The sequence below is a fragment of the Vigna radiata genome, unplaced genomic scaffold, assembly GCF_000741045.1.
Source record: "Vigna radiata var. radiata cultivar VC1973A unplaced genomic scaffold, Vradiata_ver6 scaffold_7, whole genome shotgun sequence".
NCBI classification, from domain to species: domain Eukaryota; kingdom Viridiplantae; phylum Streptophyta; class Magnoliopsida; order Fabales; family Fabaceae; genus Vigna; species Vigna radiata.
In genome coordinates, this window is record NW_014543262.1 from 2,748,170 (window position 1) to 2,773,065 (window position 24,896).

Below are 24,896 nucleotides of genomic sequence, written 5' to 3' on the forward strand. Positions count from 1 at the left end.
CAAATCATCTTAATTTCGAAAGTTTGAATAAAATCTATTCTTATTTCTAAATTCTACTTTATCATGCATATATATTTCAATTTCATTATTACAAAATTCTTATTAATAATATTTTTCTTAATAAAAATTCAATCCAATATATAAACTTAATTTTCGACTATTAAATAACTTACTTCTCATGCTGGTTTCTTTTATTCAGAGCAAAAGACAATAGAAACGGAAGATATCTATATGAATATTACCAAAACAACAAAAAACAAACAAAGACGAATTACTTTAGATAACAATATTTTAATTAAAAAAAAATCAAAATACTCACAAATAAATTTAAAAACATTCAAACTAGAAAGATTTTAATTAAAAAATAAGCTTACTCTAAACAACTAAGTTCTGATTAAACAAAAGGTACTGAACATCTTACTCCTTCAACCTGGATGTAGTTGTGTTGTGGTAAAGGTCAGAAACAAAAGTGAAGAGAGAACATGAAAAAAAAAATATTAACAGAGCGAATAATATCTATCAAATCATGGGTATTTTCTTTTAAGAGTTTCTACTAATGCATTTTCTTATATTTGATTAAAACCTATTAGAAATTATTCAAAGAAAAGTAACTTAGTACCATTTCCGACAGTGAGAATAATGAGTGTGAAGCTTTTATCTTAATGAGAAAGGTGGGTTTTTTTGATAAAACAGGGAAAGAAAAGAAGACCCTTTAGTGAAATGTAGTAGGAAAAGTAGGTTTCCTACTTTCTTGGACTCCTTGTTAGAATGAGAGATACCAAACCAAACCCAACTTAGCCATGTCTTTACCATCCAACTTCATCTTGACCCAATATACTATTGAATCTATAGATAGAGAGACATGAGAAGAGGCATCAACAACGCCAACAACATTCCACAAACAAACACAACATAACACGTTTCTTACTTTCTTTTTCCCTTTAGACCCGTTGGTTTCTGTTCTAACACTCTTGTTTTCACTCTACACATAATAAATAACGCACCTTTCTTAGCTTCTTCAACTTTCAATGGCCACTTCACTTCTTCTTCTCTTCATCACTTGTTTCTCTCTTCTGCCATCCTCCTATTCCTCTACTTCTCTACCTTCTGCTTCCTTTCTCTATGATCTTCACTCACAATGTTCCCTCACCGTCTCCCCTAACCCTCCTCTTCAGGTGCCTCTCTCTATCCACTGTCACTGCCTCTTCTAAATTTTCTTTCTTGGCATGTTCTTCTGTTCTTTGGAGTGATTCTCATTGTGGGAATTTGCTTTTGTTCGTTTATGTGATGTCTTTGATTTTATGGCTTCTTGCTTTTCCTGTGATTAATGGTGTTTGGATTCATGGGTGTCCTCTTATGAAGAATAAGGTTCTGCTTTGATAATTTGAAAATGGGGAATCGGAATATTGGGTGTTGGGTTGGCTGCCATCTTATGCCAAACTATGTGGGAATCATTTTGGGAAATTTGTGATTATGGAGGAAAGTTGAAGGTATAACATTGAAGGACAGTGTGTTAATTAGGTTTGTTAGAAGTGCTTTTTCCAATTCAAATCAAATGACGGAATTCATTGTGATGTCAAGGTCCTAGAAAACTTCCATTAAAGAAGGAAAAACAGCTATATATTTGGACATAATTAATTCTTGTTTATTTTTGCTTTTGACCATATTGATACATATAAGCATGAGAGTTAGTTAGAGAAGTAATTGCTGTTAGATTAAGATTAGGGTCTAATTGATTCCTTCCTAGGAATTGTTCTGTGGTCCAATGACAGGCATCGAGACAAACAAAAAGACTATATTGCTTAACAGACTGAAAACTGATGTGTAATTGATTGGTTTTTTTACTTGTTCTAATATGCATCCATGTGATTTTACTTGTTCTAATATCATTTTTACTTGTTTTGTTTTAAATATTTGGATGAATTTCTTCAAAAGCATCTATAGGAGTGAATTCAGCTTCTAGCTTGAGTTGAAACCAACTTATGTATTAGACTTTTATAGTTGTTTGCAATCAGCTTCTCCACAAACTAAGATGCATAGGTTGATTTTAGCTTATGAAGAAGAGGATAAATGCGTTTTCCCTTCTTTTTTTCCTTTCCTTTAAGTACACGGAGTTTAAACCAAGCAGGGCAAAAATTATAGCGTTGATGATGAAATTGCAAAAAATGCTCAGTTTTAACATTGCATTGTCTAACACATCGTATGTCATGTAATGCATTTTTTAACCTAGCAAGTACTGTTATGTTATCTCCTTGAACATCTTCTAAATGCAGAATGAGACACTTATCATCAAAGTCTGTTGTAGGAAAAATTTAATCCCAGTGAAATCTTTCGAATGAAAAGAACTACTTTCGTTGTGAAATAGGTGACATTTTGATTATTCAAGCAAGTCATTGCCACTGCAACTACACACACACACACACACACACACACATATATATATATATATATATATATATATATATATAAGTGAATTTTATGAGATTGAGTTAGAAAGTGCAATGGTATGAAAGCCTACCTTGGAGAGGTTTATTGGCTTGTATTGGAATTTTCATATGACCAAACTATGGTATCTAAGTGGTGCATAACTCACTTTATAAAATTTTTTAAGGTTGAGTTAGACTTATAATTACTTTCTAATATAATGCAAAATACATCTATCCAATCCAACTTGTTGAAAAGAATAAGAAAATATAATTCCTTTTAGTGTCATTTTGACATATTGAAAATTAGGGTGAAAATTGATTATATATATGAAACATTGTATGAAATACTCGTCCCCAATCTTCAATTTTAAGGTGATACCAAAGGAACTAAATTTTATATGGGTGGTTGAGATTGAACTTTGTAATTGGGTAATTGACGTTGATTGTTCTAGCGGTGGCAGCATAATTTACCTATATGTTAGTAAGAAATATTTTCTTTTTTTCTTTTTTCGTAACTATGTTAATGGTGTGGAGTTTTCCTTTAGTAGAGTTTTCCCTTTCAGCCATTTTTTTTCCATCTACAATATTAGAACTAGAAAGGAAAAGAAATTTATACTATAGTAATCACTTTCCAATAATGAGTGGCCATTATAATTGTGTTCAAGAACATAGGCTCTTTACTAGACCGAAGTTAACATAACTTATGTTAATAATTTGATATTAAGCTTCTAACTTTATTCTGAATATTATTTATATATACAGTTCCAGAAGTTCTTAAAAATTACCATATTATGATATACTTATGTTTATCATAAGACCTTTACAGAATAGGTCAGTGAATGTGTCAAGCTAATATTGGAATAACTTTAATCTTCTGGTTTATTGGTTTAACAATCACAAGCATCAATTTACTTGTAGTGTGCCATTGATTTTATTTCCACTTACTAAATTTAAAATATGGTTCTAAGTTTCATATGTATAGATACTTGCTTTTATCGTTGTCAAATTTTTAGCGAGGCTTAAATAATCTAGATCAGTGGTTATGTACTGTCTGTCTAATAGATTGTGCAATTTTAACACCAACTTTGCATCTATTTTAGGGTACTTGTCAGTTTTGTCAGTGCGTAGATACTTTTCTAAATAATGAACTAAAGTGGACATGATACCTATCTCATACGGCAAAATGATAGAACCAAAAAGGAAGAAAGAGTATTCTATTTCATTCAATCTCTGGGGTATGCACAGTCCTTCATCATTAATGTTCCCCCTCTATAAAAGTGTTTGAGGAAGAACTTATGTAAATAAGTCAACACGTTGCTATTTAGTCTTTGACATGATCTAGCTGACCGATGCCTTGAACAACTTTTTCCCATGTAAAATAACATTCCAATTCAATATGCTTAGTCCTTTCTTTCATGCTTAGTCCTTTCTTTCATTAAAAGTTAGATTAGAATCAATATGCATTGCAGCTTGGTCATTGCAAAACAGAAAATTTGGTTCCGGTCTCATGCCAAAATCTGCTATAAGGTAAGTAAGCCACATGATTTCATTCCAAGCATTTGCCATAGCTCGGTATTCTGACTTTGCTAAAGACCTGGAAACAGTATGTTGTTTGTTGGATTTCAATGAGATTAGAGAATTTCACAAAATGTAGAATATCCTATGATAGATTATCTATTATCATCACAATTTCCCCAGTCTGCACCAGCATATGCCTTAAGCAAAAAGTAGAAATTCTGGAAAAAAAAAATAAGGCCTTCACCAGATGTAGCTTTTAAATACTTCCATTGAGGGTGAATAGCAACCAAGTGCGGTCTTCTAGGATTGGATATGAATTGACTAAGTCTATTTACAGTAAAGCATATCACTGGCCTGGATATAGTCAAATATAAGAGTTTTCCAATGTTTCTTCTATAGGGAGGGATCAAGAAAAGGGTCTCCATATTTGATATTGAGCTTGAATTGAGGATCCATAGGTAAATTACTTGGTTTATAGTACAAGTACCTAGTGTCTTTAAATGAGATCACATATTTTGTTTGACTTAGAATAATCCCTTGCTTGGAATAAGCAAGTTCCAAACCCAAAAAATATTTGAGATGCCCGATGATTTTCATGTTGAATATTTTTTTGCAATTGCTGTTGAACTTTGGTAAGAATGCTAGGATTTGGTCCAACGACTATATGTCATCAACACATAATAGAGCCTCAAAATCCTCACTTTTTCCTTGAATGAAAACAGAATAATCAACTTAAGATTGAGAAAAACGAGAGTTAATAAGATTAGAAGAAAACTTACAAAAACCATTGCCTTAAAGGCTTGTTTGAGGCCGTAAATGGATTTATTCAATCAGCACACTGACTTCTCCCCATGATTTGAGTTCTCACCCTAGGGCTTGTATCCCATAGGTAGTTCCATTTAGAATTCTTCAAACAGTCTCCATTAAGAAAATCATTATTTATATCAAGTTGTTAGATATTCCAATTCTTAACAGCAGCAATAGCAAGAAGACTTCTCACAATAGTTAACTTAGCAACCAGATCGAATGTATCTATAAAGTCAATTCCAGGCTGTCAAGTACGCACTTTTTCCACCAATCTAACTTTTAGTTTATCAAGAGGGCCATTTGCCTTGGTTTTGACCTTTGCAACCATAATTGCTTATCAGTAGGTAGGGGAGCAATCTGTCATCCCCGTTGGCTTTCATGACATCTAATTCATCTTGCATTGCTTTCCTCCATTCAGGAAATTTGACAACTTGATGGTAGTATGTAGGCTCACTACTTTGAAATGAGGAGGGAGTCTGAGGGTTTTGGTTGATCTTCTAAGAATATGAGTTGAATTGATTGGAATTTGGAAGTGCACTGTGAGACTACGTGTTGATGTCATAACTAATAGGTGCAAGAAGGGTAGATTGATGGAGTTTGAAGGAGGTTGAGGGTTCACGGTATTAGGAAAAGGATCATTTAAAGTTTGATTTTTGTTGAAAGAGTGAAAGGGAATTATATTTTCTTGAAATTGGACGTCCTTGGAAATCATAAAGGTTTGACTTTAAGAGTTGTAAAGCATGTATCCCTTGTAGCCTAGTTGATAAACCATAAAAACAAATTGTGGCACTTGAACTGAATTTATATGAGGGTAATGTTAAAGCAAAAATGAAACAACCAAAAACTCTAAGATCTTGAAAAGAAGGGTCTCTTTAAAGAGAATTTGGTAAGGGCCTTTGTGTTTAAGATTGAAGGTACTTGTTTTATTTATAAGAAAAATTGCAGTCTTGATGCACTATCCCCATAATTGAATAGGAATTTGGGATTCAATATCGATCTACCCACATTTAATAGCTGTTGATGTGACATTTTTGCCATATAATTTTTTGGGGCCTTTCTACACAACTGAACTGTTGAAGAGTTCCTTTGGAAGAAGATTAAAGCCAACTCTTCTGATTTGTCAGATATAAATTGCTTGATGTGTGATTGAAATTTGGTCTCTACCAAGGCAAAGCTGCTGGATGATAGGTGTCTCTAATTTCTGTTTGAGCAGATAAATCAATGTGAACCTGCCATGATCATCAACTAAAGTTGGGAAGTACATTTTTATGATCATAAGTGGGAGTATAGTAAGGTTCCAAATCTCATAATGTATCAAATCAAAAGAATTTGCAAAACAATTACCGAGTATTGAAAGATAATTTTATTGGCTTAGCTACAGGACATATGTCACAAAAGAAAGCATTATTATTAGATTCAAAATTGAATTCTTTATTAATGAGTTCCATACATTTGGAAGATATATGACCTAGTCTAGCATGTCAAATGGCAGAAGAAACAAGATTACAGTCATGACATGAGTAATAAGATTTTATAAAGAACTAGAGCAAGTAGATGCACTAAAGAAACCTTCAGACGAATTGTACAAACACAATCCTTGAACCAAGTCACCCTTCCCAATCGTCTTCAAGGTTTTGTGGTCCTGAAATAAAAGGGAATCAACACTAAAATGAACAGAAATTTTGTATTGAATAATAGAGGACTCACTTATGAGGCTGACATGGAAATTAGGAATATATAAAACATTTTCCAATATGAGATCATTATCCAAATTGACAGCTCCAACAGGATGAAGAAATATGACATAATTATTAAGGCCGGAAATAATTTTATGAAGATCACGTGTGTGGGAAATGAAGTTCCTTAAGGAACAAGCAATACGACTATTGGTCGAATAAAAAATCCTAATATGATTGGATATTGGGACAGGATTAGGATTTGGTAAGATAGCACCTGAAAAAGCATTGTTCTCAGGGGTAGCAGAAGATGTGGAAGGATTGTTGCAAGGTTGTGTGAGTTTTCATCAATTGCTAGTACTGAACTTGAGTAAGGGTCATGGAATGAGCAAATTGTGATTGAACCCCTCTTCATTGATATATCTGATTCAAGGAATTGGGAACTGCTTTTCCTTGCTACTGGTCCTCAGTACCAACTTCTAAGGTGTCTTTCTTCATTATCATGTTTGCTTTTTTTTTTTTTTTCTTTCAGCAACAGGCTTTTCTTCTAAGACTCTTGTTTTTGTCTTTGTGTAAGTAGAGGTGGCTACATGGTCCATGTAGTAATACGTGGCTGAAAATATTACAGTTCATTTTATTGTTTGTTAATGCAAAAAATAAAAGAATCATAAAGGATATCTATAATAACAACTCTTATCTTACTAATCAATTTTGCAGAATTAAGTTATATCTTAACATGAATTTTGAAATGGTAATAGAATTTATCCTAACCATTCTTGTTTGGGCAATCTGCTATGAGATAAAAATGTCAAGTTCTCTGTGAGGGAGAGTGTTGGAGGGAAGCAATAACTCATACTTTACATATAGGTTATGTTAGATTGAGTTAGGTTTTTTAACCTAAATTCTAAGACCTATCTTTGAAGGGATGGTGTCTAGGCCATAGATGGTTTTTGGCTTTGATTCTAATGCATCATTGTTGATTTAGAGTTTATTGAAATGCTTATTTTTCTCTGAACCCCATAACTGAAGCTGATAGTTACATTAATTTGAAGATTCATATATGTTTTGATGATTTATTTGGTTATTTTTGGTTAATTTGTATCATTATGTACAATCAGGTGACGTGTTTTATTTATTGTTTTGATTTGTTCAGGTGGATGGGAACTTTATAGAAGAGGTTTTGTCTACCAGAAAGAGGGTTGGATACGTTTCTGTGCTCTTCTATGCTTCCTGGTGTCCTTTTTCTCACAGAATACTTCCTGAATTTGATATTCTTAGCTCTATGTTTCCTCAAGTAGAACATGTAGTACTTGAACAGTCATCGGCCTTGCCAAGGTTTGAAGCCATCCCTCCTTTTTTGTATCAGTTATGAAATCTATTTCATTTTCTGTATACATATATACAATTTGCAGAAGTTAGGTTTATTCTTTGCTTATTAGTGCCTCAGATAAGCTATGCCATGAAATAATGTTAAAATAGGTTGTTTGTTATGTTGTGTGATCCTCGGTAATTTGTACATGATTTGAAGAACACGGCATAATGAATTTGTCAAAGTTTATAAATGTCTAATGCTCATGCGTGTTTTACCCTGCAGCTTGTATTCAAAATATGGAATTCATAGCTTACCTGCAATACTACTGGTGAACCAGACATCTAGAGTGAGATATCATGGTCCAAACAATCTTGACTCCCTTGTAGAATTTTATGCGAGAAACACAGGTAAGCATGTCCGAAATCTTGTCTATGATGTCGGGTGGAATTTCCTGTACCACCATTTTTCACCTTATTATGATTTGGTAGCTTGTTGTTCATGATATGTTTAAAAGTAGACATTGAGTGTTCCAAACTTCAATGAGTGATAAATGTAATGAACCTTACCATGTCTGATGCTAGGATTAGAAGCCAGGGACAAGGTTGTTGTTGGTGAAGTAAGCAACTTGATGAGTGATGAACATTCAACTATAAAGGGCTTCTCCCTTGGAGAGATATCAAGAAGGGAACCTTACCTGGCATTATCAATATTGTTTCTATGTCTGAGAATTATTCTCTCTGTATTTCCCACTATTATGCCACATCTAAAAGCATTCTGTTCATCCTATGTTAATCATCTGAGCTTTCAAAAGCTTGGCCAAGTGATGGAACGTGTTCTTCATGTAATGGATGTGAAGAGGATTTGGACCAAGCTAGAACTCTGTAAGAGCAGGAGCTTTCAAGAGAGGGCAAGGAGTGCCAGAGTTTGGGCCTCATCTCTGGCTTCTGTTTCCCTTGGTGATTCTTCAGCTAAGTGATGGTTTCAAATCTCAATGTATGAACTAACAGTGTTAACATGTTGTTCTAGTCGTTTAGAGTGTAGTGAAAGTTTTATCAGTAACTCAGTAAATTTTGAATGTATATACACGTTATCTGAGTTTAATGTGATGTTCTTTTATTTTTCTGTCTTTTAATTCTTTGAGGTGATTGATACTAAAACTGAGTCAGGTATTTCTTTTTCTTTTTCCCTTTTCTTAGAATCCCTTCTATGTTTTTAATGTAAAATCAAAACATATAGCAATCTGTAATATTCTTTATTTGCTTGTTTTGTCAAGTTTGAATTGTATTTCGTCCAAGATTTCACCTCTTCTTAACTTAAGAATTTTTTAATGAAAGTTATTCATTAGTATATATTAGAATTTAGTTTTACTGGATTTATTGCTACAAAAAAGTATAGTCTACAACGTTTATAAATGGAACGAACGTTTGGTCTCACTAATGAAACATCTTAATATTTTTACACTTGTGACACAGTGGATTAAGAGAAAAGAATGTTTTTGTTTAAACTCTTAAACATCATAGAACTTTTTAGTATTGGTAAGTAGGATATTACATGCGTTATTAAAAGTTGGTGTAATATTAAATGTATTACTAATAGAAGTTGTTAGAAGATTTTAGAGATTTTTTTATAATTATTATTTTAGGATTAGAGTGCTCTGCTGATATACTGTTTTATAAATCAATTGAATAAAAATCTTGTTTCTTTCTGTATTAATTTTTTCTAGTATATTAGAAAAAATTTCTAATTGGGGGTTAAAGGATAGTAGATACCCAAAACTCTCATTTTTCTTTTTTTTTCATCCTTATCAATATTTTGATTTAAAATTGGTTAAAATAACATTATTAAAGTTAATCATGTCAAGAAGTATTTTATGCTTAGAAACTTTTGGTGGCTTCCTCGTACCGTTGATGTCTATTGACTACCTAAGGTTTATTATATTTTATGTTTAGAAATGTCAAAAATACTTAAGTTTGGAGATATTTAGAGATAAAATTTGTAATGGATATATTTATTATTCGTTGATAATAAATATTTTAATACTTGTTTATAAATAGATGAGCTGGAATATCATATATATTATTCTTACTCGTGAGAATGTGTTATCTGTAAAAAAAAATTAAAATTAGAATTAATTTATATTTTATTAAGTTAAATTTAATTTTAATTAAAGTTAATTATATTTTTATTTGTTTCAATTCAATTCTTAATTTAGAAAAATTATTAGGTAACAATAAATAAATAATAATTAGGCATGTTGTTATAGAGTTAATAAGAAGTCGGTGATGTGGAATTTTGTTTTTCTAAAATAGAAAAAGGTTCATAAGGGACTTTGTGGTCAAATTAGGGATACAAGTGGTAAGTTCATTTACCAAGAGGTTAAAATTTGTTTGCATTGTGATCAAGAATAGTAACATGGTTGAAGATGGGTTCACTAATAGTAGTAGAAGGTCTTTATATAGAGTGATTCAACGAAATTATGCTTCCAATAGTATTATGAGTTCAATTGGGTTTTATGAGTTGCTCTTGTTCAACAAGAGTATAAGTGTGGAATTGGAGAATTGAATCAAAAGTGTAATCACTCATTGCAAAAATTCCTAGGAAAAGGGTAGTCCGAACAATGTTTGTTCAAAATCTGCAATTTGTGGAAATAAGGGATTAATGAGAGGCATGCGGGTGAACCACCGAAAGAAAAGTGCGATGGTAGAACGAGTCTCTCATTTGAAATGTAATTGTGGGTTAAGGGAGTAAATAGCTTGGTTTGGAGCATTAATTTGTTAAATGAGTATTCTAGCTTCTATCTCCCAACATGAAGAACTTTGAAGAACAAAAACTAATTTAGGCTTTCTACAAAAGAGGAGAATTAATTGACACAATGATTTAGGATTTCAACAAAAAGAGATTTCATCAATTTGATTTAAGATTTTCCTACAAAAAGGGAAACAAATAGAATAATTTAACCTTAAATTTAATCAAAAATAACTTTTAATCTATATTTAATTTAATATATATTATACTTTATATTTTTTGGTGATTTTATTTAGATTTTATTTTAAAAGTTTATAAAATATTTTCTTTTTTAAAAAAATATTCACGGATATCCACATATATATGCAAGTTTTAAAATACTTGTGGATATTTTTTAAACAAATATTTGTTGGTAATGAATCGAGTAGTGACAAGTGTTTTTTTACGGGTTAGATACCAGGTAGACACTATCCGTATCTAACTCAACTCAACTCCTTATCATTCTTATTCAAGTCCATGAAAATCCTTGTTGAAGAGTACCAATGACACATCCCTCTAAATTATTATCATAAAAATGAACATTAATAAAATATTTTACAATGACTACACACAAATTCAAGTGATTTTCATTAAGATAATACTCAATGAAATAAATTTGTTATCTCAAATAAGTAAGAGAATAAGAAGAGTTGTTTGCTCCTACAAATATATTAATTTATATAATAATGAAACTTGCAAAAATCAATTTTATATAACTTGGTCACTAAAAAGGCAATCTAATAAAAATATAAAAACTTGTTTATGAAAATTTGTTCATCCTAAAGAGAAAAAAAAACAAAAATATTGATTGACTTAAACATTATTTATTTGGCTTTCGAGTTTGAAGGCTTACGTACCTAAACATTCCTAAACTCTTAAAAAGTTGTTTAAACATCTCAAATATACAAAACCAAATCCAGCTGATAATAAGTTAGTTATTTTCATCCACTCATTTAAGTGAGTCACAAGAAATTCAACCAAGTAACAATTCACCCTATTTAGATGTTCTCATAAGAAAGTATCTTCATCTATTCTCATACTTGTTCTTTCCCATGTTATTATCACTTTCGGACTTGAATATAGAAAAATATTTTATAAGTAAAATTTGATTCAATACTTAGTTATGATTGAAATAGATGACTCTAGAAGAGAAGTTAAATAAAGCTTTAAACTCTTTTCTTATAAGACTAGAGCATATAATATAAAATTTATTGAACTTAAATTTTATATTGTTTCATTGTTGAAGTATGTTTATTTCTCTCTTAAAGATTATGCTTAAAAGATTCTACTAATTAAATCAATGATTATAGGTTAAGTATATAAAGTGCTCCTAGTTGTAAGTACACAAATGATTTATGGCTCTCATAAGTACACAAATCATGTATGCTTAACTTTTTTTAATTCTCTTAATATTAAGAACTCTCAATAAAAAAAATTCCACAAGTAGTACAATTTAAACTTAACTTCAAAGTATGAATTTACAAAGTATTTCTCATAACACACCAAGAACATTTTTATCACATGAGACTTAAAAGGTGTTTGTGATAGATATATGTGTTCATCCTCTTCAACTTAATTTCTTTTTATAACTTTCTTGAGATGATCGTTACAATTTGAATCAACTAAGTTTGGATTTTGCAAGATGTCTTTATAAGCTTCAAAGTCTATCTTCATCTTTAATATCTTAAATGCTTGAAAAGAAAACAAATCATCAAGGTTTTATCATATTAAAAAACTTTCATTAGATCCTTTATTAAACTACTATATTGTTTGTTTTGAAACCGAACATGAACTTCGGTCAAAAAAACACATATTAAAACATGTAGATAATATAAAACAGATAACACTTAAAATGTTTGTTATGGTATAATCATTGGATGATCAATTGATGTTAACATGTTCTAAGAATTAAACTATTATCGTCTCAATATATATACCAATTAAAAATCTTCTTAACAACTTGATAACGATCTCTGTTTACATTCTCCTAAAAACAATTTATAACTTTAAATTGAAAATATAACTATTTTATTGTTGTACGCATTAATCTCATGGAGTTGAGATAATATTATCTTTGATAAAAAAAAAAAAGTAAACATTTTCAACCTCGTATAGCACACAATCTTAATCATCTTAGAAAAAATGAAACTCCCAGAATATATTTTTTAAATTTTCGTTGTCCTTTTAACATGGGTAACACATTTATAGATTATTGGACAGCTGGCAAATGCTTACAAACAAGTGAACCAAACCATTTGAATTCCAAAAATTGAAGCCATAGTTAGAGAAGGTAATAAAAATACGTAGCTTGCACGAAGACAGCAAACAGCAATGCAGTGTCACACTCTGCACAGTCAATCTTAACAATCACGCACCAACAAAACCACTGTCAATCAATGCTGATAATAGCTAACATCCAACGTGGTAAGAAATAAGCTGACTATGACATGTGCTCTTCTTTTCAGATTGTGTGTTTTTATTGGATCTCACAAACCTTATTTATGTTTGGAACTTTATTAAAAACTATTTCTGGTATAATTAGATTTTATAGATATGTTCACTTTGATGTGTAAACATGTGAATGTTGTTAAGTAATGTATTGCATTGTCAAAATATTTTTATTAATATCAATTCAAATGAATTTTATATAAGAATATAGTAATATTTTATTTATTTCAGTTAAACACCAACATCTAAAATGCATTTTAGAACATGTTCACACAAATTTCATGTTGATGTCTTTTATTTGTTCCAATATTTTCTTAAACATAAGAAAAAGACTAAAAGACAAATTGTAGAATCTTGTAGCCATTTTATATTTTTTTTAAGGCTCTCATCGTTATTTCTTCTTTTACGTTGCTTTTCTTTTGTCTAATAGGTTACTTTTGCTTATAAGGTCGCAATTTATCAATGATAATAATAAATTGACAAAAATATTTTTAATTAATTATGGTTACTTCCTGTGATCTACCAACAAGTCCTATAATATTTTTTTTAAAGAGAGAACCATAAATGGGATAGAGAATAATAGCAATGGTGGACACCTGTACTTTGAAGATGGTCTTCTATTCTCTTTGGATTTCCAGAATCTTTCAACACATCAACATCATCTCACTCCAACAAGCAATCCACAATTTCCTGAAGGAAACCAGGAATCTCTTCCTTTCTTTAGGAGAAAAATAAGGAAAGAAACCTCTTGTTACAAAAATCACCTTAACAAACCACTAATAATAATATAATTAAAAAGAAAAATCTTGTGTAGGTTAGGTTAATCTCTTAACCTTCAGAATTCTCTTTTATCCAAGCCATAATTAACCATTTAATAACTCTGTTACTGAAAAGAAAGAAACAAAGAGAAGAATCCTAATCTGTTTGGTAGGGCCACCATTTCCAAATTGTCATTTTCAAGTCCATGTGTAAATAGTCTGTGAGCTCACTCTTTATATTTCAAGAGCAACCAGACAACCTCATGGTGTGCGCTTACTCTTGTGTTCTTCTACTAATCAGATTCCAAGCAAAACTCCACAAAAGCCACCTTCTTTGATTCAACAAATCAACATCCAATTTTAAAAATCCCATTTTGTTTTCCCTTCTTTTTTTCTTATATAATCTAACTTTCTCTTTGAATACTCCTTGATCTGGTGTGAAGATGGACACCAATGACTGGGTAGTTCTTTCTGATGACAGTCTTTTTGACTTCAATGAAGATTGTGTTGAGAAGCAGGTGTTTTTGGGGAAAAGAAACTTGGATTCAAAAAGTGTTTTTGATGTGGATGACTATTACTTCTGTACCTCGCCAAAATTCAAGAAAACATCCGAGGAATCAAGGAATTTTCATCTGAGGGTTTCCCAAGAGCCTGTCCATATTCCAATTCGATTGGAATCAAGAATTGGAGAGGCCCCAGATGAAGGGTTAGTGGAAGAAATCACAAAGGAACATGTTGAGGACACTCTTGTGCCATCATCACCTATTGCCGCTGAGAAAATCAAAGGAGTGGTTTTGGAAGCTGATAAAGACACTGTACCACATCTTTTGTCAAAGATCAGGGGAATTGAGTCCCCAAAGTCCATTGGTATAGGATTGTTCCTTAAACCTGACATGGGTGGTTTGAAAATTGAGGAGATAGGTAGTGAGGCACAGGAGATGATGGTCTCTCCCAGAATGAAGATTGATAGAGATACTACTAGCAAAGAAGTGGAGGACTCTGGTGATGGTTTTAACTTTTGGAAGTGGAGCATGAATGGTGTTGGAGCTATCTGTTCATTTGGGGTTGCTGCTGCCACAATCTGTGTTCTGATCTTTGGCAGCAACCAAAAGAACAAGTTCCACCAGGATCAGAAGATTCGATTTCAGATCTACACTGATGACAAGGTCAGCAAATGTCTCTTTTCTGAAATTAAAACAAAATAGCTACAGTTCTTATGCATAGTAATTTTTTTTCCTAACATTTTGATGAAGACTGTATCTCTTTTGACTTTTGCAAAATTATGCAGTTTTACACTTCTTCAATATCTGAATATTGAAGTGTTGAAATAACCCTTAATTGTGATTGCAGAGGATTAAGCAGATGGTTGAGCATGCAAGCAAGTTGAATGAAGCAGCATTTTCAGCAATGACTGGTCTTCCTCTAAGCAGAGCTCCCATAACTTCCGGTGGTTCATGTGATGGTGTTTGGTTTAAACATTGATTAAGGAAGTTTGAGATACTGCAATGAGTCAACAACATGGAAGATGTGGCCAAAATTTTCTGTTCTTCTTCTATGTAAATAAAATAACTAGGTTTGGGGTCTTGTAAATTAAGCTACAGATTATATTAATATTATCTATTTCATTTTGAAGGTTGGCCAAGTGGTGGAATAATTGGTTGAATTAAAGTTTTCAAGTGTGGGATAGAGTGAGAATAAGTATAGAAACTTTAGGCATGTTGGCACAAATCTTGGCAGAAGTAGGCAGACCTAAGAGTGACAGCAATTATAAACTTTTAGGAAATAAAGTGAAGTCATTAGAAAACATTTCTATTCTTTCATGAAACTCAGTCATCATTGTTAATGCTTATTAGCTTTGGGTTTATTTTGTTAAGAAGTTGCTACAACAAACTTCATTCCTTTTGTTTTTATTATATGCTCTTTTAATATTCCAACTTTAAATATAGGCATTGTTTAATACAATATAGATTAAGTTTAACTTATACAATTACATAAAAAAAAAAAAAATTCATAGAAAGATTGTATGCAATACAGAATCATGTATATTTATTTAGAACTGCTTTTATGACCGAGAACATTTTAATGTTCTTTATTAAAATTTAGTTGGAAGAAGCAACTTGAAGCAACAGTTTCGAATTTGATCTTAAAAAAGTTAGTTTACTAAAATATGTTAATTGCTCTCACCTATTACGGATTTGTTATTTAGTTTGTTTCACTCAGAGGAAAAAATTCGAATCTAATTCAATTTATTATCACTAGTTTTTTTAATTAAAAAATAATAATTTTTTAATTCAACCGTAAATAAATTTTAATTTAAAATTATATTAAATTTTAAAGATAATTCAAAATAAAAATATATATTTAAATACAATCCAAAATCATCTTAAACTCTAAATATAATCTAAAAATAAGTAAAAAAAAAAGAGATGGATTGGTGGGTTTTTAATGAGTCGAACTCAAAATTGACCTATATCAAAATTTCAAGTTTTTCTTCAACTCAATTCGACTCAAATCCATAGTGAACCAAATTGGTTCACGGGTTCCAACCTATTTTAATAACATTATAACAAATTTAAATTTAAAATTAAATTATAATATTTAAAAGACTATGAATATTTTTTATAATTCCAATAAATACTTAAAACTTGAATTAATAAATTTAAATTAATAAAACAAATATTAAAATATATTTTGATAATAATTATAACTTAAATTTAATTTTTTTAAATATATTTTTTTTAAATATTAATAATTTATTAATATGAACTATATTGTTAATAAAATTAGAAATATACTTTTATAATTTTAATTATAGTCTAATGACATTTGTATTATTTATTTTATTGAATACAAATAAAGGAGTCCTTTAAAAAGAGGAAAAAAGGAAAAATTCTTCTTAATAAAATTCTTATTATTTAAAAACTTCAATAAAATTATTAAGATAATTATATTGTAAATATGTGTTTAAGTTTTCAAATATTACATACATATATATTTGTATTTAGTCAACCCCTTCAAAATATTTTATTCAGTGTGTTTTTATGAAATATTTGATTTGATATAAGTGCTTTGTTTTACACACAAATATCAATTTTATAAGTTAGAATAAGTTTATTACACAAATATTCGTGATACTAAACCATATGCAATTATTATTAGATGTGAGATTCTTTATGTCAGTTCTTCAACATTTTGTATATCAATTATTCAAGAATCATAATTATAAGTAATATAAAAAATGTGAACTTGTTATGATGTCAAAAAAGACTTGATAAAGTAAGTTACACTTGTTATGTCAAGTGTACAAATATTTGTCATAATAACTCCAATTTACTATAACATGCGTTAATAAGCCTCACATAGTTAGTTGACTCCAAGAAAAATCAAGGTGGACACTTTATGTCCCTTTTATAAATTGTTGATGTTTCAGTTATTGAATTTAATGCTCTTAATAGCTATTTTGTCTTTTAGGAGTTTAGATTAGGGATTATTCTGTTTTCAGTTAGAGAGTCTAACTGCTTTTCTTTTATTTGTTGGATTATACTTATCGGAACCTATATATAAGTGTTCCAAATGTATGTTTTAGTTTTTTAACAGAGAACACAACAAATAATACAGTTTTTCTATTTTACCCATAAAAGAAATATTGAGAGCTTTTCTTACCTCTGTTCCTTCGATCATCATATGACCCTTTTTCGGTCTGCTGCTGCTGCCATAAGCCTCGTCGGAGGAGAGTCCCGCGATTGCGCTTTCTTTCTTCTCCCTTTCATCAATCACTCGGGATGCAGAGCCTCACCAACTCTCTGACAGTGGGAAGCTTCTAGTGAAGCTTTAGCTTTTATTTGGACTTCGGGCTTTTGGGCCTCTGCTAGAATTGGGCCTTTCATTTTCTTTATGGTACCAGAGCAGGTCCTGTACCTGTTCTGCCCGTTTCTTGCTGCGCTTAAATCTTCTTGATCTTCTTGGTGCTAATCTTTTATCATTTCTTGCTTTCTTACTGTCATGGAAGCTACAGATCAATCCAACAACCCCTCCAGCCCTTTTTACCTTCATCCAGGAGAGAATCCTGGCATTTCTCTTATTTCTCAGATCCTTAATGAGTCCAACTACACCTCTTGGAGTAGAAATATGAGAAGAGCACTCCTCTCCAAGAACAAGTTAAAGTTCATAGATGGAGGAATCAAGAAACCTAACAGAGATAGTTCCCTTTTTGACTCATGGGAAAGATGCAACATGATGGTATTATCTTGGATCACCAAGACTCTTTCTGCCCAAATAGCAGAAAGTGTTATATATGTGGAAGATGCCAAAGAGCTTTGGGAGGAATTGAAAGAAAGGTTCTCCAAAGGAGACCATTTTAAGTTTTCAGACTTGCTTCAAGAAATCCACTCTATTAAGCAGGGAGAAAGGAGTGTAAGTCAGTACTTTACTGACTTAAAGATCCTATGGGAAGAGCTGGAGTCTCTCAGACCCATCCCGAATTGCTGCTGCAAGATCCCCTGCAGTTGTGAGTTGTCCAAGATTTCTCATAAGTATAGAGAAATGGAACACGTGATTTGTTTCTTGAAGGGCCTAAATGAAGGTTACAATGTTGTTAGGACGCAGATACTATTGATGGAGCCTCTACCCAGTATTAACCGTGTATTTTCCCTGATTATACAACAAGAAAGACAAGAGAAACATGATTCTGGTTTCTCCAACCAGAATGATATTAAAGTACTTGCAAATGCCACTGAAAAACAGACCCAGTGGAGAAATGACCAAGGTTGGAAAGGATATGATTTACCTCTCGTAGTCAAGGAAGAGGTAGAGGAAGAAACCCAAACTATGGAAAACAATGTTCTCATTGCAACAAAATGAACCATACAGTTGATGAATGTTATTCTAAACATGGATATCCACCGTGGTATAAGAAAAATGACAATAATGGTCAGCACAGTGGAGGACAAAGTGATTGGGGTTCCACTAATGTTTGCTCTACTAATACTGCTACACAGATCAGTCAGCAGATTAACCAACAGGGTGCTGCCCAGAGTTCTTTTACTCCAGAACAGATGCAAAAGCTGTTGCAAATGCTTGAAAAGGTGGACAACCCCTCTCATAGTATTAGTCAGGTTCGAAAAGACACTACAGAGGAAAAACAAGGTACATTCTCATGGATTATTGATACAGGGGCCACTGATCATGTGACCTATGACAAAAAACAGTTTCTAACTTTCACTAAAATAAAGCCAATATCTGTTAAACTACCAAACAGTTCTATTGTGACAGCCAACTATGCTGGAACTGTACAATTTTCCTCTGAATTCATGATTTTTAATGTCCTATATATACCCGAGTTCACTTTCAATCTTATATCTGTTCAAAGTTTAGCCAAGGACATGAACTGCACACTAACTTTTTGTTCTAAGATGTGTAAAATTCAGGACAACTCTACATTGAGGACGATTGGATGTGCTAATGTGTACAAAGGGCTCTACTACTTACAACCTTTTTGGAGCAATTCAACATCTAGCTTTATTTTCTCATATGAACATGTAAATATCAATTTGTGGCACTATAGGCTAGGCCATCCTGGACACAGAACTGTTGAAAGAATATGCAAAGCTTTTCCTTATGTTCAAACTACTTTTGATAACACTTGTGATATATGTCATTATACTAAGCAGCACAAATTGCCTTTTCCTAAGAGTAGTTCTATGTCTGCCAATTGTTTTGATTTAATACATTGTGATATTTGGGGCCCTATCTCTACTCCATCTGTACATGGACATAGGTATTTTCTTACTATTGTTGATGATTGCAGTAGGCATACTTGGGCTTTTCTAATGCATAATAAAGGTCAGACTAGGGAACTTTTACAAGCCTTTATCATAAAGATCAAAACTCAATTTAATAAAACTATCAAAACTGTTAGAACCGACAATGGGCCTGAATTTAATTGCAATAGCATATACGATTCCTATGGGATTGAACACCAAAGAAGTTGTGTTGAAACTCCACAACAAAATTCTGTTGTGGAACGCAAACACCAACATATATTGAATGTTACTCGTAGTTTGATTTTTCAGTCTAATATACCCTATGCTTATTGGTCTTATGCTTTGTCTCATGCTATATATTTGATAAACAGGCTTCCTTCTTCTGTTATTAAAGATAGAACTCCCTATGATGTGTTACACAATAATTCTCCCACTTATCTTAACCTAAAAGTTTTTGGTTGTTTGTGTTTTGCCTCTACTTTAGAAAATAACAGAAATAAACTTGACTCTAGAGCTAGAAAGGGTGTATTTCTAGGCTACAAAAATGGTGTTAAAGGATATGTTGTTCTTGACATTAACACTAGAGAAATCTTCATTAGCAGAAATGTTGTCTTTTATGAAGACATTTTTCCCTATAAGAATGGGCAAAACAATAAAACTGACAGTGATAACAATAAAGAAAACACATTTCTCCTTGACAATTTTCCCTACAGCTATACAAGGAGTAGTGAGAGGGCAACTGAGAGTATTGATGTCCCTGCTGAAGAAACTGGCCTTGTAGAAGAAACACAAGGAACCAATCAAAGAAAGTCCAACAGAATGAGAAAGACCCCTGAATACTTGAAGGACTATGTACATCAAGCTGATCAACCTCCATCCACATCCTTATGTGTCAAAAATGGTTTAAAAACTCCTTATCCTATCACTAATTTTTTATCTTATGAATCTTTGTCCAAGAAACATTTAAAATACACTCTTGCTGTGAATGCTACAAAGGAACCCAGCTCCTACGAGGAGGCTAGAGATAGCCCTGAATGGGCAGATGCTATGCAAAAAGAAATCAAGGCACTGCAAGATAATTGTACCTGGTTTCTGACTCCACTTCCCGCTGGAAAGAAATCCATTGGATGTAGATGGGTTTATAAGGTTAAACACAAAGCAGATGGCACTATAGAGAGATATAAAGCCCGATTGGTGGCCAAGGGTTACACTCAACAAGAAGGGATAGACTACTTGGATACTTTTTCTCCCGTTGCAAAGCTGACTTCTGTCAGACTTTTACTAGCTCTTGCTGCCTCAAGAAACTGGTTTTTACATCAACTTGATGTAGACAATGCTTTCTTGCATGGAGATTTAAAAGAGGATGTTTATATGGATATTCCACCCGGATTGGATGTTGACACAGAGGGACATGTATGCAAGCTGAATAAATCTCTATATGGGCTAAAATAGGCTAGTAGACAATGGTTTGAAAAGCTATCTAACTTTCTTATTTCTGCTAACTATGTTCAATCAAAATCTGATCACTCTCTTTTTGTAAAAAAGGACTCCACAAATATCACAGCTTTACTTGTGTATGTAGACGATGTTGTTCTAGCAGGAAACTCTATAAGTGAGATCACTCACATAAAGGGCCTTTTACATCACCAATTTCAGATTAAAGACTTGGGAGAACTAAAGTACTTTTTAGGCTTTGAAGTTGCTAGATCCAAGAAAGGGATACACCTTTGTCAGAGAAAGTATGCCCTTGACATCCTTGAAGAAACAGGAATGCTTGGGAGTAAACCATGTTCTACCCCTTTTTTGAGTAACACAAGCTTCTTGTATAAAGCAGAAGACTATCTGGACAATCCTAGTTCATATCGTAGATTGATAGGGAAGCTTTTCTACTTAACCAATACTAGGCCTGACTTGTGTTTTACTGTTAACTTACTAAGTCAATTTATGCAGGAACCTACAAGCTATCACTATCAAGCCTTACAACATATCCTAAGATATGTGAAGTCTAATCCTTCAGAAGGACTCTTCTTTCCAGCTGACTCTAACATGCAGATTAAAGGATTTAGCGATTCGGATTGGGCCTCTTGTCCTAACACGAGGAGGTCAACTACTGGTTACTGTATTTTTCTAGGATCCTCGTTGATTTCGTGGAAGTCAAAGAAGCAAAGCACGATGTCAAGGTCCTCTACTGAGGCTGAATATCGTGCACTCGCTGCCACGGTTTGTGAAATGCAGTGGCTTCACTACCTACTTCAGGATCTTCAAGTTCAGCCCACTGCTACTGCTGTCCTATACTGCGACAACGACTCTGCAAGACACATTGCCCACAATCAAAGCTTCCATGAGCGAACCAAACATATTGAACTGGATTGCCATGTGGTCTGTGAGAAGATTCAAGCAAAATTTCTTCGTCTTCTCCCCATTCGATCAGAAGAACAGCTTGCGGATGTGTTCACTAAATTTCCTCACCGAACCCACTTTAAATCTATCATCTCCAAGCTTGGATTAGTGAGTATCCACCATCCAGCTTGAGGGGAGCGTGTTGATGTTTCAGTTATTGAATTTAATGCTCCTAATAGCTATTTTGTCTTTTAGGAGTTTAGATTAGGGATTATTCTGTTTTCAGTTAGAGAGTCTAACTGCTTTTCTTTTATTTGTTGGATTATACTTATCGGAACCTATATATAAGTGTTCCAAATGTATGTTTTAGTTTTTTAACAGAGAACACAACAAATAATACAGTTTTTCTATTTTACCCATAAAAGAAATATTGAGAGCTTTTCTTACCTCTGTTCCTTCGATCATCATATGACCCTTTTTCGGTCTGCTGCTGCTGCCATAAGCCTCGTCGGAGGAGAGTCCCGCGATTGCGCTTTCTTTCTTCTCCCTTTCATCAATCACTCGGGATGCAGAGCCTCACCAACTCTCTGACAGTGGGAAGCTTCTAGTGAAGCTTTAGCTTTTGATTTGGACTTCGGGCTTTTGGGCCTCTGCCAGAATTGGGCCTTTCATTTTCTTTATAAATATTCTTATACATGTCAACCAAACATCATCCTAAAAGCATCATATCTTTTCTTCGTTATGACCTTTAGTGACATTTATGTGGGCATGTCGCACGTGAAATGTAGTAACCCAACCTCCTTAAGGTGGTTGGAGAAGGTGGTGAGTCAAAAGTCAAAGACCTTGAGGTTGTCATGTTTGACCAAGAAGAGGTTCTCTGATTTGAGGTTGCGGTGGTAGACGCAACATCTGCAAAAAGAAGTCGACCGTAGAATCAACTACTTGAAATAGAGTCTCATGACATCTTTCTTCAACCAACCTTTGGAGTCCTTTAGTTTAATGTTGATATGAATATTCACCCGGGATAAAGTTTTGAAAATACTAAATTTGCCCAGGAATGCAAAAAGATAAGTGTAGGGTTGTGATGAGTGCATATTTATGCATTTAGTCTTTAATATTGGATTCTTAGTTGATTTTTGTACTTTAAAAGAATATTTTAATTAGGATTTGTTATAATTGGGTTTATTGAACATAAGATACAAAACATGTTAAAAATAGTTTTTTAGTTACATAAATATTCTTTAGATATTTTGAAATGTGTTATTGCAGTTGTAGTTAAGTTGGGCTTATGGAGGTATGAAAATAAATTGGTTAAAGTTTCATAACACCTTAAAAATAAATCTAATAATAGAAAATAATTACTTTATTTAATTATATCAGTAGATATCAAAAGAATATTTGTCAAATCTTTTTGAATCTAGCAAAGATCTTTTCAAATATTTTTAGATCTCCACAACAATTAAATATATCTTGAAGATATTGAATTATTTAGAAGATAATTAGAGGATATTACTTTATCAGAAAAGAAAACTACAACAACAGAAAAGTCCAAAACAAAGCTCAATCCAATTTTTATATAGAAAGACTTAAGAAAACACATTAGTGGAGCTTAGAAACCCTTTGGGAGACCTAATTTCATTCTCTCCTCAAGCTTTCATGTTCTTCACCCTTTTTTCTTCTATTTTTATGTTCAACCCATGGATGCGGTTGATTCTACTATAATTTCTTAACTAGATTCTGATGTTAGATGAATAAATTTTTATGTTCTTTTAATTCTTGTAGTGATTTACTAATTTTATCTATGTCTTTTATCTTTTAATTAAGTAAAAGTGATGATTTTTACATTGTAGCAAATTAGCACAGTGTTAAATCTACTTTGATTAGATTTAGAAATTTTCATGTGATTAAATGGGTTTTTTGACAATAATTAAGAATATACTTTGATTAATGGTGAAAACTTTAACACGTCAAAAATATACTTTGGTTAATTAGGTTTTTACTTTATATAAGCGGTAAAAGAATAGATATAAATTTATTATAATTAATCTACAAAGCTTTTAATTGAGAATATATTTTAACAATGAGAACACCGACAAATTAATTGTGAAATTATATTGATTAATTTGAAAATCAAACACAATGATTATTTGAACAATAATCTTTAGATAACCAACGAAGAATCTTATTTTGAAAAAACAAATGAATAAACCTATTTTCATTATTGTTATTTTTATGTCTTTTTATCTTTTCAATTCTATTTCCTTATGTCATTATTATTTTGTTATTTAATTTTTTATTTATTTTATTTATCTTTATTTTTTATTATCTTTTGTTTATTTTTTACGGGAACTAATTTGTTAGAAATAAATTTTGTGTCCATTAGGAGATGAATTAGGGTTAACTTAACTCTATCTAGTTTGTTAACTAATAACTTGACAATAATGAAGTTGTATTGGTTAAGTAATGGTAATTCCTATGAAAACACTTATCCACACACCATCAATATATTGTTTATTTAATGCTTTAATTCAACCTTTATTTGAAACTAGATCATGAAACAATCAAATAACTAATGTAACTCACCTTACACTCATAAGGCCAATACTCATTTTATATCCTTCTTATTTAAAGGTATTGTCTTATTTTCATCATTAGCTATAAGTATGCAACTCACATATAGCCAAATCATCCCAAAGATAAAGATTATGTTAGATCATTTAGAGGTTAGTACGTTAAATCACTTAGAATTGATGTCCCTCAACAATAACAAAACACCTACAACATATACAATGCTTCACCCAAAATTATTCATAGCACTAAACTAAAAACTTAAAACACAACTCCCAACCCTATAACTAAATGTTTAACAATTGAAATATTTCCACCAAAACCAAACATATGTCAATCACTAAGTTACACACCTTAAATAATAATTATTCAAACATATTACCTATTGTAAAACATATGACTATCATCAAACCACTCAAAAGTTAAAACATTCATATTTGAGACAAAAGATAATCTAAGATTTACTCATGAGTGTACACTCTCATCACTAACTCCAA

General features: G+C 31.9%; 2 protein-coding genes across 2 annotated transcripts; both read left to right on the plus strand.

Annotated features, from left to right (window-relative positions):
- Nucleotides 1-795: 795 nt before the first annotated feature.
- On the plus strand, nucleotides 796-8,871 carry LOC106753797 (5'-adenylylsulfate reductase-like 5). The gene is made up of 4 exons (XM_014635654.2): nucleotides 796-1,175; nucleotides 7,581-7,762; nucleotides 8,022-8,146; nucleotides 8,321-8,871. The coding sequence occupies exons 1-4, from the start codon at nucleotides 1,029-1,031 to the stop codon at nucleotides 8,713-8,715; spliced, it is 849 nt and encodes a 282-aa protein (XP_014491140.1). The 5' UTR covers nucleotides 796-1,028; the 3' UTR covers nucleotides 8,716-8,871.
- A 5,051-nt stretch (nucleotides 8,872-13,922) lies between these two features.
- LOC106753813 lies at nucleotides 13,923-15,602 on the plus strand. Its single transcript, XM_014635669.2, has 2 exons — nucleotides 13,923-14,895; nucleotides 15,080-15,602. The coding sequence occupies exons 1-2, from the start codon at nucleotides 14,173-14,175 to the stop codon at nucleotides 15,209-15,211; spliced, it is 855 nt and encodes a 284-aa protein (XP_014491155.1). The 5' UTR covers nucleotides 13,923-14,172; the 3' UTR covers nucleotides 15,212-15,602.
- Nucleotides 15,603-24,896: the final 9,294 nt, after the last annotated feature.